Source organism: Solea solea, chromosome 2 (assembly GCF_958295425.1).
Source record: "Solea solea chromosome 2, fSolSol10.1, whole genome shotgun sequence".
NCBI classification, from domain to species: Eukaryota; Metazoa; Chordata; class Actinopteri; order Pleuronectiformes; family Soleidae; genus Solea; species Solea solea.
The window spans coordinates 1,862,930-1,878,964 of record NC_081135.1 but is presented as its reverse complement, the minus strand read 5'-3'; the positions used below and the strand labels follow the sequence as shown (position 1 = coordinate 1,878,964).

The following is a 16,035-nucleotide window of genomic DNA, read 5'->3' as shown; positions in this document are numbered from 1 at the left end:
CCCCATAGAGAAAACCAACGATTTTAACATCACAGCTCACAGGAGTCGTTGATCCACTGCTGCCTCCATCACTAACTTCAAATGTGTTCTTTTGTAAAATTCTGCGTTTGAAATCCTTTGTTCAGATTTACTACAGTGACACAAAGTGACCACACGAGGCAGCAGTAGACCAGCAGCTCTTGCTTCCCCGTGAGCTTAAATCACCGATTTTCTCTATGGGGTTTGGTGTGGGAGAGTGAGTTGTTTACATATGTCAGTTTCAAGGATGTATAACATGTAGAATAAGAAAAATCTGTATTTACTTTGTGTTCCATCAGTAAAGACTTAAAAACCAGTGCCTTTAAGGAATTCCGCATCAATCAGTAAATCAAAGTTCTCCCCGTTACCTTCTCATTTTTCTCCTCTGAATGGAAACACACTGTAATCAATGGCCCACACAGGACCTTCATCACTGTCTCGGCTGTTCTCACCTCTCAAATCAAGACTTTTCTGTGGACCTGAAGGAGTGGTGATGAGAGAATGTGGATCTGGGCCCGGGACTCGAGAGTCCCGAGAGCCAGAGAGAGAGAGAGAGAGAGAGAGAGGCTGCAGAGTCTGGGAACGAGGGTTTGCAGAGAGGTGTGGAAGTGGCTCCAGGGAGGGTGAGAGTGCAGCTCTGGCTCCACCAGCCATTAATGCTGGCGTTAAGCTCCGCCTCCACACACACAGAGAAGTGGACATATGGAGAATATTAACATCGTTACCAATTCAAAGCGGCAGGTCACGGGCACAGTGACCCAGCCTCAGGTTATCCAATCAGATCACCTCTTGACCTCCGTTCTCCCCCCGGCGTGATTGGATTAGGGCGTCCGGGCCGGAGCGTGCATTTTCCGGACAGAGCTGATAATTGGCTGATTAATGTGCGTTACATGCAGGACACAGGGCTCCACGAAGGTCCTTTAAACATCTGGACAACAAAGGAGATCAACTATCAGTGAATTCTACAAAATAAAACACCAATTTTATGATATCTTTTATTTTATTGGTTCATTCTACAAAATAAAACACCAATTTTATGATATCTTTTATTTTATTAGTTCATTCTACAAAATAAAATACCAATTTTATGATATCTTTCATTTTATTAGTTAATTCTACAAAATAAAATACCAATTTTATGGTATCTTTCATTTTATTAGTTAATTCTACAAAATAAAATACCAATTTTATGATATCTTTTATTTTATTAGTTCATTCTACAAAATAAAATACCAATTTTATGGTATCTTTCATTTTATTAGTTAATTCTACAAAATAAAATGCACATTTTTATGATATCTTTTATTTTGTTAATTAATTTTACAAAATAAAATCCACATTTTTATGAAATCTTTTATTTTGTTAATTCATTTTACAAAATAAAATACACATTTTTATGATATCTCTTATTTTGTTAGTAAATTTTCAAAATAAAATACACATTTTAATGATATTTTTCGTTTTATTAGTTAATTCTACTCAATAAAATGATTTTTTATGACATATTTCACTTTTTTTTTAATTCTGCAAAATAAAATACACATTTTCATGATATTCTTAATTTTTGCAAAGTAAAATACACATTTTCATGACTTGTTTTTATTTACTCTGGATTTCACAATTTAGCAGGAACAGGAAGTCGTCACACTGATCCGATTTCTCCGTGACTTTAAAGGTCAGGACTCATGCAGACGTCCGTCATGTCTGTCTTCTCTGGCCTTTCGTTGGTTGACAGACTTTTTTTAACGAGTGCTCTCTGCTGCTCTTCCTGATTGTCTCTGGTCTCCGGAGGACGCGTCCCTTAAGGACTCTCGTGTGACCTTCCTAACAAGTGCCCGCACACTTAGGGACACTTGGGTTTTCTCCTGCTTGTGTTTGTCTTCATGAGTGGACACATGTGAGGGAACCACATGTGATTAGAAACTGTGATTAGACAGATTTAAATTGTACAAACCAGTGGAAATGTGTCATCTACTGCCCTCTCTGGTGAAACACCAGCTACTGCACTCAGATTTTGTCATTGGCTAACAGGTGTAAGTGAACACACAACGTATTTTTTATCGTATTGACGTTTTTGTGGAAACTTTTTATTTTCTTAAAAATGAAGTTCACTCGTGCGGCAGAAGTGGACATTTCCTAATCGGAAAGTAGTTCGGATTTCGGACAGAAAGTCGCGATTTACTAGATTTGTCGCTAGTCGTTTTTTTTTTTAGGGGGGGTGTGGTCAAGGGAGTCCCCGGGGTCTGAAAAGTTGCTAAATATAGCGACAAAGTCACCAAGTTATAACTTTTATTGTCTTTAATGCGTGTAACGTCGTCTTCTCTGTTTTTGTCGTAGCGTTACAGCGCCACTTACAGGCCTGGCATATGTACTGCAGCGTTTTGGGTCGTTTTGTGTGGATGGAGACATTTTCCTTTGTGGAAAACTTTCCACAAAAACGGCAAAAAGGAAAAAGATAGCTTTTGTCACCCTGACTCCTCCCCCTTTAACGAACGCCAGTGCTGTCGCTACGTCGTCTTTTATCGTCTTTCCACCAGTTCGGTTGACGTGTGGTGTCAGATTTCACTTCCAGGCCACGCCCCCCCCCTGCAATCTGAAAAATGTCCTCACCTCCTGGAAATGTCCTCCTTTTTACACTTAGTTTACTGTTGACTGATTATTGTAACGTTTATATTGTTAAGAAATGATTTAAATGACGTCAAACCTTAAACGATCTTAAAATGACAGAAACATCTGTGCTGCAAAGAGAGGAGGGGGGAAGATGGATTTAGAGAATCACGACTTATTAAAAAGCCACTGGTGCTTCTCACGGCTTCACGTGTGTCCGTCCGTCCACAGCTGTCCAATGACTCACTTTAAACTCGCTGCGTTCACTTAAAGACTTATTGTCTCTGGAGCTCATCACTGTTTCATGATATTTCTGCAGCAGCAGCAGCAGCAGCAGCAGCTGCTCATGTCTGTCCAACACCCGGCGTGATTGCATTTAAACGCTGATATATCACCCATAGATAGATATTATGATTGTTAAATAAGCAGCAGATTGTTTTTTTCCTTGATTTCCCGGGAGGTGCCGCGACCCCTCTCTTATTTGCGGGTTCTTTATGAAGAGAAGCGAGCAGAGGCCGCCGCGCTGTTTGTTCAGCTAACTGTGTTTGTGCACACACACACACACACACACACACTCAGGAGGATGTAATGGAATCAGCAGAGAGAAATGAAAGCACTGGATCCAAGTGTTTACAATAACTTTCTCTTTTTTACTCTTCTGATTCCATCAGAGACCGTGTGTGTCTCTCAGGTGTGTGTGTGTGTGTGTGTGTGTGTGAAAATAAAATGATGGTGATGATGTTTTATAAATAAACCAGAAGTTGCATGTGACCTCAGTAAAGTCACGTGACGTTCAAATCCACTCCCACTCAGACAAGACGTAAGCAAATAAATGAAGTGTTGGTGAAACAATTAACTATTGCACTTTATTTATTTCACTTTACTTTATATGATCGTCGTATTTCACCAACACACAGTCCCTGTGATTTATTTTTGAAGTGCCATAAGGGGAGGAGCTGCGTCTTTCATGATTTATAACAACTTTATTGAAGATTCCTTTAAAATCTAAAAAAATATTATGATCAAATATTTTTGGTAATGTAAGCAATTTTTGTAGCAATAACCTGTTTTTGTAACGTATTTTTCTCACTAAAGTTTTGTAATGTTCGTCACACGTTTTTAAACATAGTATAACACCGCTTTTGTAGCTAATTTAGTTTAATCCGCAGTGACATTTGTTTAATTGTTGTTAGCATAAGTCATATTTTTATACATAACATAACATAATTGTGTACTGTTACATGTTTTAAACATAATAACTTTTGGAAGTCATTTCGTATTATTAGCAGTGATGTTTTTTTGGTGGTCATTTTTGACATAATCATATTTTTGTAACGTTTTGTAACACTAAAAAGACACATTACAAAAACGCTACATTACAAAACGCTACATTACAAAAATGTTACATTACAAAAACACTACATTACAAAAACGCTTCATTACAAAACACAACAACATTACAAAAACGCTACTTTACAAAAACACTACATTACAAAAACACTACATTACAAAAACGCTACATTACAAAGTGCTAAAACATTACAAAACGCTAGATTACAAAATGCTACATTACAAAAACACTACATTACAAAAACGCTTCATTACAAAACACAACAACATAACAAAAACGCTACATTACAAAAACACTACATTACAAAAACGCTACATTACAAAATGCTAAAACATTACAAAACGCTACATTACCAAAACGCTACATTAATAAATGCTACAACATTACAAAACGCTACATTACAAAATGCTACAACATTACAAAAACGCTATATTAAGATAGATAGATAGATAGATAGATAGATAGATAGATAGATAGATAGATAGATAGATAGATAAGAAAAAGTTGTATTTATTTTTAGTCTACCGTACAAAGCTGTGGTTGAGATTTGGACAATAACAGCTCATACTGTATATCATATACATCATATAGTCTCAAACATAATTAGAATACAACAGATACTGTACTTTTCACCGAGCACAGTGAACTTAGTTTGAACTGGAAACTGTATCTGGGCCACTGCAGCGTCTAAAAGTTTGTGCATTTATTGAAAACGACTGAATCCCATCTGTTTCTGTCGTTAACTGTTGCCTCAGCACGTCTCCATTACACTATCGCTCCAGTCCGAGCAGTTCATCTCACAGTCGACCTCCAGATCTGTGCGCACTTCCACACTTCGCTCGCGTGGAGAATGAGCAGCAGCTGAAAATGGAAAAAGAGAGCAGGAATGAATTGGTTAGTGACAGACGTCGTGACGTCACTCAACTAATAAATGTGTCGCTAATCGTTCACGTTTATTTATATATATATATATATATATATACACATATATGTACACACACACAGTGTATGTACAGTGTAAACACAGACATCCTTTTTTAATTCAAGGGACATTTTTCTTCTGCGTTTGTTGACACGTTTCCGACGTCACCAACCCTGACATGGGATTCCAAGATGACTGCCACTGTGTGTGTGTGTGTGTGTGTGTGTGCGTGTGCGTGTGCGTGTGTGCGTGTGCGTGTGCGTGTGCGTGTGCGTGTGCGTGTGTGTGTGTGACACAGATGAATGTGTGGAAACAGCAGAATTCATCATAATATGCTAATGGTGGCGTCGACTCACTCAACATGATGTAATAGCTCTTTTTAAATCAACACTTTTTTCCTTTTTTTTCACCATAATTGATGAAAAACGACGTCTTTAATTTTGTCCTGACGATAAATCACGACAGTTTTAGGTCTTTGCATAAAATCCACTTCTCTTTCGTTGGCTTTTAATTCAAGTTCAGCTCGTTGAGTTATTCCTAATTATTTAATTTAGGTTTTTTTTAATAATTTATTTGTTGTTTGGTCCATAAAATGTCAGAAAATGTTTCTAAAACCTGGAAATCAAATGTCTTATTTTGTCCACAAACCAAATTATTTCCATTTTAATGATTTCTTTGTTTTACGGAGCAAAGAAAAAAAAAAGAAAATATTCACATTTAATATTAAAAAAAACGTGTTTTAATTCTTTAAAAAAAAAAACACTGATTAATTTAGTTGAACTCGACATCGACAACTTATTCCTTTTCCTTTTCCGTGAAGCCACAGGTCGGGTGAATAAAATGCACATTTTAGACATTTTAATCAATCAAAAACATGCAAATTTTATTTATATAGCACCTGTAGTGAGAGGAGAAACAAATATAAATGGACGTAAAAAGAGAAATAAAAGCAATACAGCAAGTTAAAGTGAATAAAATCAGTAAAACCTGATAGACCATATTACATGAAGGGAAGTGATTTAAATGATATTTTTGATGAATATCAGGCGACAATAACGCAGAACGATGAACGATGTCAAGTGACACAAACAGCAGCTGTTTAAACGTCAGGTGACGTCGTCACACACGCACAGATGTTTCCTGTGTGTGTGTGTGTGTGTGTGTGTGTGTGTGTGTGTGTGTGTGTGTGTGTGTGTGTGTGTGTGTGTTAGTCAATAAATAAAAGTCGCCACAGACCGACGTTAAACAGACGGCAGAATAGAAAATGTAAGAGTTTAAACAGTAAAGTGAGTTCTTACGAGCTCGATAAGATCGACGACCGGCATCAATCAATCGTTCACTTCATCATTTAAAAGTCAAACTGGTGACTGTGTGAACACATGAGGAATAAAATACAGGTTTTATGAAGTAGATTAGAAATGTAGACGAGTTAAAAACTAAAATGAGACTTTTCACTTTTTTAACAGAATATATTATGACGTTTAGTTCACCGGTGCTTCTAAAATGCAAATCTTTGAAAAGTACGATCATCATTTGAGAAATTATGATTTTAAAAATATCCAAATATTAAATTAGAAACACAGTTTTTTCCTCTAGTTAATCCCCTTTTTGCTGTCCTGTGTGTGTGTGTGTGTGTGTGAGAGGACACATGGTCATGTTCCAGTTGTTTAGTGTAAAGCACTTATGAGGAGGCCTGGTTTGTTCCGGGCACCAGGATAGCTCACTCATTTCCTTCTTCCGCTTCCTTGAGGCAGGTGCAGCGTAACATCCACCCTCCCCCCTCCTCCCCCGTCTCTCTCCTCCTCTCCCCCATCTGCCACACTGATCAGTGGAACAGCAGAATTCCTCACTGACATGCGGCGGCTGTGATTCCTAAATGGCAACACAGATTTTTCTTTCACTGCTGACTCTGTAGTCATATACACTTACACTTACACTCACTCACACACACACGTATATAAATATGTATGTAATTCTCAGCTTGTTATTTGCACCTGCTGCACACACACACACACACACACACACACACACACACACACACACGTGTTGATGGTGTGAGGTGTGAGTCAGTGATATTACACGACGTGTCAGTACAGCACACCCTGAGCTGCTGCTGCTGCTGCGGCTGCTGCTGCTGCTGCTGCTGCTGCTGCTGCTGCTGCGGCGGCGGCGGCGGCTGCTGCTGCTGCTGCTGCTGCTGCTGCTGCTGCTGCTGCTGCACACAGAGACACTCTTGTGTCCACATCTGTCTCACTTCCTGAAACACGTCTCATCCTCACTGAATAAATGTGTCTGGAAACTAACTTTTCTTAACCGCTCACTCTCCCACACCAAATCCCATAGAACAAATGTAATGTTTAGCTTGCGGTTACACAGGAGCTGCTGCTCCACTGCTGCCTCGTGTGGTCAGTTTGCGTCACTGGTGTAAATCCCGACAAAGTATTTCGTATGCCGAATTGACAAAAAAACACATTTGAACTCACTGATGGAGGCAGCAGAGGATCAACAACTCCTGTTGTATACTTGTGTGCTGTGATGTTAAAATCGTTGATTTTCTCAATGGACTTTGGTGTGGGGGAGTGAGTGGTTCACAAAGCAGCACTTTCCAGTCCAAAAATGGTGTCAATATGATATAATGACATACAAACAAGGTAAAAAAAGATTCAACAATGAATCTATTCATTTGTTTCAGCACTGTTTACATATCATGTTTTTATTTATTTATTTTGCCGTCTCAGGAGTGTGCGTGTCCAACTGGGTTGACAGCAGAATAAAAACACACCTCCTCTCGTCACGTCGGTTTGTTGTCGTGAGCTCTTTTCAGACCAGATTATCGCTGCTGGCACTGCCACGTCTTCCATTGTCCTGACTGACTGCAACCCACTTTTTTAATCCAGCACTAATCTGCCGTGTTTGGCATTTGTGTGTGTTGTTGTTGTTGTTGTGGGTTGACTCTGACAGAACAGGAAGAAGATTTTTTTATTTATTTATTGCTGAGTTAATGAGGACACAGCTTGTTTTTTTTTATTAAGTGTGCGTTTGCTCTAAAATGTGTTAATAGGAGATAAATATCAGTTTTATAATGAAGGTGTGTTTGTCAGAAACATCGCGCCATACTGAAGGAAGAAGATATTTTTAATCTCTCAGAGATTAAAGTCATAGAATTGTGAGAATAAAGTTAAAATGAAACAATACGACAGGAAATAAAGTCGTGATTATGCTAGAAAAAATGTGCAGTATCAAAAAAGGTTTCAGTGTTAAGAGAAAAGAGACGCAGTATTAGGAGAATAAACAAAGTCGTGATTTTACGAGAAAAAAGTAATGAGCATGTAGATGGATGCATACACCACTCGTGAAAAAAGTCGTAATAATATCACTGTTATATTATAATATTATTATTATTGTACGACTTCATTCTTTTGTCTTCTGTGTGGATCTAACACTCTGTCGTATTAACTTCATTTAAGCAGCTAAAATATAAAGTGCTGAAATGAACTTCTGAGATAGTGTGAATGATAACATGACTACCTGCAACTGTGTGTGTGTGTGTGTGTGTGTGTGTATCCGGCTGAGCAGCTGGGTGGATTAGAGGGTCTGTGGACCTTAGTGACCCACAGGGACTTTCCTCATTCCTGGGTCACACAGCTGGTTCACAAAGTGTTAAGTGTGTGTGTGTGTGTGTGTGTGTGTGTTTGCTCCTGTCGGCCTCTGGTTCACCTAAAGTTCCCTCACACGGTGTCACATGACCGCAATGATTTGAATTTCCCATAAATTATGATTGAACTTGGTGCATGTGGATAAAAGGTTTGCAGAGTTTGTGTGTCAGTGTGAGTCGGGGGACAGCATGTGTTTGTGCGCTGTGAGCGACAGAATGAGATCTCTGTTTACTTGTTCACTTACGTAACGCCATCATCGGGGAAGCTGTGCGGCACGTACCACTGGAGTCTGAGAAAGAGGGGAATCCTACTGTCTTTGGTTTGGACAAACTGTCCTCCCAAACATAACAAGTCCACAACAGCAGCACGGGCACTAAACTAGCACTAAATTTAGCAGCTATACATGCTAACAAACATAGCAAGTCAACAAATGCAGCATGGGCACTAAATTAGCACTAAATTTAGCAGCTATACATGCTCACAAACATAAGTCGACAACAGCAGCACGGGCACTAAATTTAGCAGCTATATATGCTAACAAACATAACAAGTCGACAACAGCAGCACGGGCACTAAATTTAGCAGCTATACATGCTAACAAACATAACAAGTCGACAACAGCAGCACGGGCACTAAATTTAGCAGCTATACATGCTAACAAACATAACAAGTCGACAACAGCGGCACAGGCACTAAATTAGCACTAAATTTAGCAGCTATACATGCTAACAAACATAGCAAGTCAACAACAGCAGCATGGGCACTAAATTAGCACTAAATTTAGCAGATATACATGCTAACAAACATAGCAAGTCAACAAATGCAGCATGGGCACTAAATTAGCACTAAATTTAGCAGCTATACATGCTAACAAACATAGCAAGTCAACAACAGCAGCATGGGCACTAAATTAGCACTAAATTTAGCAGATATACATGCTAACAAACATAGCAAGTAAACAAATGCAGCATGGGCACTAAATTAGCACTAAATTTAGCAGCTATACATGCTAACAAACATAACAAGTCGACAACAGCAGCACGGGCACTAAATTTAGCAGCTATATATGCTAACAAACATAACAAGTCGACAACAGCGGCACAGGCACTAAATTAGCGTAGATAGTAGAGACACGTACACATGCTAACAAACACGTCGAAAACAAAACAAGTCGACAACAGCAGCACAGAACAAACTGAGTGCTAAATTAGCAATAAAATTAGCAGGGATACATGCTAATAAAGGTGATTAACGTCACAAACAAGTCGACAATAGCAGCACAAGTTTTAAAAAGAAAGGTTAGCTACAAAAATCCATTGCTATTTAACTGCTAACAGCTAATGGAAGACGAATGCAGTTCAGTGTTTGTACCAGTAGAGATATTACAGAAGAATTAGCATTGCTTACTGTCGTAAGTGTCGTAAGTCATAAAAACTGTACTAGCAGATCAATTAAGCATGAATTAAAAATAAAGAGAACTTTAGTCAAGCTCGAGTTCAATATTTAAAATATTAAGTACAATTAGAATTGTAATGTTTCTAACACGGTTGATTGACTGATTTTGTTTTCTTTTCTTTTATTAAGTGTCCTCATGTGTTTACGAGACACAAAAAGGGAATAAATATGATAATTAAAAAATCTGCCTTGTTTCTCGGGCTTGGAATATAAAGTCAAGTTGAGTGCTTTTACTTTGAAATAGGAAGAGGACGTGTTGTGAAACTGTGTTTCAGTGCCACAAAGTCTCCCGCCATCGCTGTCGCACAGAAGCTGCCGCGTCCGGCTTTACTCCTGCAATCAGATCCTCCTCCTCTGGCCACTCCCTCGAGTCCACGATCAGCACCTGTTGACTGGCCAATTAGAAGCACTCACTCAACGCAGATTACGTCGCACACAGCTCTGTTCTCTGAGTGTGTGTGTGTGTGTGTGTGTGTGTGTGTGTTGATGTCCCCTGAGGATATTCAAGGACTGTGGTGATGTGGGTTTCTATATATGAAGTGTGTGTGTGTGTGTTTTCTGTGGCCACCCAAACAGCTTCCAGTGCTGGGACAGGAGACGCAGGTGGTCTCCTGAGTGGACAGCACGGCCTTGTCCGTCAACACACACACACACACACACACACACGAGTACGGCCAAGGACCTGAGATAAGAAAGAGAGTGGAAACAGAGTGGAAATCTGAGAGGAGAGATTTCATATGAAATTAAGACACAAACGTGGAATAAATTCCTCCCTTTAAAGCTCAGACAGGGGAGGTAAAAAAAAGAGAGAGATAAAGGTCAAACTCCTCATTAATCCAGATTAAATGGTGAAGGCCACCATGGGTGGAAGAGAAAGAGGGATGGAGAGCAGAGGAGAGGAGGGGCGGAACACCTGGGACTTGAGCTCCAATCAGGCCCACCCAAACACACAAGAACTCTTATCACACTCTCTCTCTGTGTGTGTGTGTGTTTAATATTCATCTTCCATCCGTCTCCATCTCCTCTGGGAGCTCTGCCCTTCATACAGCAGCAAGCTTTTCCTTTCCCCCTTAAAGCAATAATGTAATATGAGCAACAGTAAATCAAGTCTGCAGAAAACCAGGGGAAAAATAGACTATATATATACGTATATATGAGAGTGAGTTTCACCTTATAAAAATCTATATCTGATTAAGTTTATCACATATTAAAAATATGTTTATTTCACTGGAGGACGGTGTTTTCTCACAGAAAACCAACATTTATTCTCCCACACCAAACTCCATAGAGAAAACTAGTGTTTTAAGCTCGCGGGGCCACAGCAGCCGCTGGTCCACCGCGGCCTTGTTGGCTCAGTTTATGTTTGTTTGTAAATCCAAACAAAGGATTTCCAGCGCAGAATTTTACAAAGTGCCACGTTTGAACTGAACGAAAGAGGCGAAAGTGGATCGACAGACTCCCGCGTGCTGTGGCGTTAAATCGGCGGTTTTCTGCATGGAGTTTGGCGCGGGAGAGCGAGAAGTTTGCCAAAAGACACAAACTTCAGTTTCCAGTTTAAAATGATAGAAAACGTGTTTTTAAAATATTATAGCAAACATAGATTGTAGTTGTTTGATATTTTTGCAGATTTCGACAGCATGACTGAACATGTTTGGCTCATGATGTTGACCAGGCCGCTGTCACAGTGAGTGTTTCCACTGTGAGTGTCGCTCAGCAGTGGAAACAGCACATGAGATGGAAAACATTTGAATGGGCCTGTGAAAAGTGAGCAGCCCTCCCCCTCCCCCTCCTCCCCTCCCTTCCCTTCCCTTCTTTCCTCCTCTCCTCTCTCCTTCTTCTCACTCTCTTTCTTGCTCTGTCACCCTGAGCCCCCGCGTGTCTCCTTACCCGGGGGTTTAGCCCCTAATCACCCAAAGCTAGTGGGAGGGAATCTGAGACTTCCAGCTGGCTGCCTCGTTACTGCAGACTCCTGGGACACACACACACACACACACACACACACACACATTCCAACACACACAAGCTAAACACACACACACACATCCTCATATATGCTTACCAAGGCATTTGCTGTTATCTCTTGGCATCTCTCCATCCATGTCCCCCCACAACTCGATCCTGCCAAGGCCACAGCTTCAACACATAAACTGAATAACAAGAGGAGGCCAAACCTCTGGCACATAGACCACTCTGGACCAGCTCAAACCGGATCTGAATCTTATTTTCTAGTCTATGTTAACATTTAGCGTAACATTCAAATCAAAACGTCAGAGAAACATTCAGAATAGCGTTTTGATCACAATTGTACTGAAGCGCAAGTAAAAGTTCAGGTTTAAAAATGGACTCAAGTTCAAGTCAAAATAAAAAGTAGCTTGTTTAAAATGGGCACAAAAAAAGGACACGGGAACACACGTGTCACACAAAATAGTTTGTAATTAAAGGCAAAAACTTTACAAATTAAAGTGATGACAGAATAAAATATGTAAACACATAATGTGGTTCAGTCAACAGGGGTCAAAGGTCACTCACTCAGGGACATCAACACCCATTCACCGATCCTTTCTCCTGTCCTCATCATTCATTCACCTGTCCTCATCATTCACATGTACTCATCATTCATTCGCCTGTCCTCATCATCTATTCACCTGTCCTCATCATTTATTCACCTGTCCTCATCATTCATTCACCTGTCCTCATCATTCACATGTCCTCATCATTCACCTGTCCTCAACATTTATTCACCTGTCCTCAACATTCATTCACCTGTCCTCATCATTCAACTGTCCTCATCATTCAACTGTCCTCATCATTCATTCACCTGTCCTCATCATTCATTCACCTGTCCTCAACATTGTTCACCTGTCCTCAACATTGTTCACCTGTCCTCATCATTCATTCACCTGTCCTCATCATTCACATGTCCTCATCATTCACCTGTCCTCATCATTCACCTGTCCTCATCGTTCACCTGTCCTCATCATTCATTCACATGTCCTCATCATTCATTCACCTGTCCTCATCGTTCACCTGTCCTCATCATTCATTCACATGTCCTCATCATTCATTCACATGTCCTCTTCATTCACATGTCCTCTTCATTCACCTGTCCTCTTCATTCACCGTGCACCGCGTCTGTCTTTCAGGAGGGATCCGTACGATTATCCGACCTCCAGACCCGTGCCCCGAGAGTCGGCGCCGAGCTACCAGGATCCGCCCGCCTCCAGCCACGCGGGCCGCGTCCCGCTGCCCCAGTCAGGCCAGCAGCCGCCCAGCAACCAGCGCTACTACCCGTCCTCGCCACACGCGGGACTCCAGCAACGCGGCACGCTAAGACAGGACGTCCCGGCCTCCCCGACCGACGCAGGACACAGAGGGCGTCACTACGACGAAGCCGCGGGAGCGCGGGGAGACGGCCGTGAGCGCTACACCAGCCCTGAACGCAACTACAACTACAGAGACGACAGGCAGCCCGACCCGCGGCGCAAGAACCCCCTCATCGGCGCCGTGTAACGCACTCAGTCCAAGCCTCTGACCTCTAAAGGTGAGGTGAGGGGAGTGCAGGTCAGTCACATGATCCACGTGTAAATACAGCGACCGCTGGTGTGGAGACGCGTGAGTTTAATTTATTTAGTCTTAAACACTGAGGGAATGTGAGGCCACATGCTGATTTCAGTATCTTCACAGGTTAAGGTAGATTTAACAAGCCTTAAAGGGACAGTAAAGGGTTTTTTTTTGTGTGCTTGGATGAGGTACTTTAGCATTGACTCCTCATTTAGCCTCACAGAATAAAATCTATGCCAGATTAAATGTATGAAACTGAAGTTTGTGTTGCTCACTCTCCCACACCAAACCCCATAGAGAAAATCACTGATTTTAGCTGTCGGGGACACAGGAGCTGCTGGTCTACTGCTGCCTCGTGTGGTCACTTTGTGTCACTCAGGTCAATCTAAAGAAAGGATTTCAAACACAGAATTAACAAAATAGCAAATTTGAAGTCACCGATGGAGGCGACAGTGGATCAACAACTCCTGTGAGCTGTGATGTTAAAATCACTGATTTTCTCTATGGGGTTTGGTGTGAGAGAGTTTCCAGTCAGAAAAGTTGAAATAAAGCAGTAAACATGTTCTTAAGATGCCATACACTTAATCCCGTGATGTTTTTAATCCGATGAGTGAGTATTTTGTTAAGAATAGGAATTCCACTTTAAATAAACTATCTTCCTAAAACAGTTAGAACAAGCATTTAAGACCGTTTGTGGGTGTGTGTATATATACATATTTTCAGAAAGTTGTGGATTATTTTATATCAAAATTAAATATGAAATGAAATGAATTCCATTCACAGAGTGAACTTAGCGCCACATGTTGAATTTGTAGAATTTGTTGGATCACCTTGAAAAGACTGAGATAACAGGAAGCTGGAGCCGGCAAACAGGAAGAGGAAGTAGCTCCACTTCAAAGAATATGGACGCGTCCTTGTTCTGTCGCTCTGACTTCCTTTCCTCGCTGCTGTCGCACCAGTTTTTCTTTGGTCTTTTTTTGCCTGTGTTTCCATGTGGACGTGACGACGATTATTTTCTGTATATTTTGAAGCGTATATAAAGTTTATATAAAGACAAAGGAGTTTAACTCTAATCCCTGCTCCGCAAGCCTTGTGCAGCTAATATAGAGTTTAATTTTATTCTCCTTAAACGGTGGTTTGAATTAAATGTGCTTTTTTTTTTTAAAATATAAATACTTTGCATTAAAGGTTTCTCCTAAATCACTCCATGCCTTTTTTACCTCTTTTCATTTTAGTAATTGTGCATATTTTAAATGTTCAGCATGAGTCATCACCAAAGAGAATTAAACGCCGTATTCATTCTTTGTGCATATTGTGTTTCCAGATCTTGTGGCGTGACTGATAAGAGGAGCCGGCCGTTCTGATAATGACTGAATCATCTTCAACAATTAGAGTCAGGGAACTCTCCACTAGGAAACCATTACGGCTCCAATTTGCTCTCAGAAATAAAGATGGCACTGATTGGTGAAATTAGACTTGAAATGGGGAATAATTAGAGTGCGGAGGAGGCTTTTTTCTATCAGTTAGTGTTTAATTAGCACGGAGGCCAACGGGGAGCGGGCCTCGGCTCATTCGCCATCGTCTCCTCTCCCAGGCTGAATTAGACCTTTTCAAAGCACATGGAGGCTCCATCAATTGTTTTATTTAACCCTATTTCAATCAAACCAATGCTTTCATCGTCATTGATGACGTTTAAAGAGATGCATCTTAAATTCAGAGTTTCTAAACTGATTTTTAGTCAATTAACGTGCATAATGAAATCTATCTCTGCTGGAGTCGATCGTATGTTGAGAATATATCGTGGTTTTACAACGTTTTCTGACGTTTGTAAGCTGCTCGCTCTCCTGCACCAAAGTCCACAGAGAAAATCAGTGATTTTAGCACACAGAGACACAGGAGCTGCTGCTCTACTGCTGCCTCGTGTGGTCACTTTGTGTCACTGAGGTAAATCCGATCCAGAATTTGACTAAATAACACATTTGAACTTGGTGATGGAGGCAGCAGTGCATTAACAACTCCTGTGTGCTGTGACCTTAAAACCGCTGATTTTCTCTATGGGATTTGGTGCAGGAGAGTGAGTGAGTGAGTGAGTGAGTGAGTGTTTCTGAGTGCGTTTCCTGCTGTAAAATCTTTTCTAAGACGTCATAGACTTGAGCCGGCACGGAGTTCAGTTTGTCCTCGTCTGTTGTCAAGTGGATCAAATCACTTTAACATGTGAGGACACGACGGCGTGGACTCTGGAGACGGCTACACTTCATTTGCACATGTGTGTTAACTTAAAGAGGGACACACTTGAATGGTGGTCAAGTGTTGGACAAAGTGCACACATACAGTATAGTCTCTCTCACTTCCAGTGTGTGTGTGTGTGTGTGTGTGCTGATGTTTTCATGTGTCAGAGGCCAAGGATTGGTGCTGAAAGCCTGATGGATGAGGACCAGGGGTCAGGGATGTCATCAGGGATGTCA

At 40.8% G+C, this 16,035-nt stretch overlaps 1 protein-coding gene across 2 annotated transcripts in view; it reads left to right on the top strand.

Moving 5' to 3' along the window:
• pard3ba (par-3 family cell polarity regulator beta a) overlaps positions 1-14,773 on the top strand; it is a 142,098-nt gene extending 127,325 nt beyond the window's left edge. For both annotated transcript variants that reach the window (XM_058651980.1, XM_058651987.1), the window contains one exon: positions 13,153-14,773. In XM_058651980.1, the coding sequence (XP_058507963.1) occupies positions 13,153-13,519 (367 nt within the window). In that variant the 3' untranslated portion in view covers positions 13,520-14,773. The remainder of the gene's footprint in view (positions 1-13,152) is intronic.
• Positions 14,774-16,035: the final 1,262 nt, after the last annotated feature.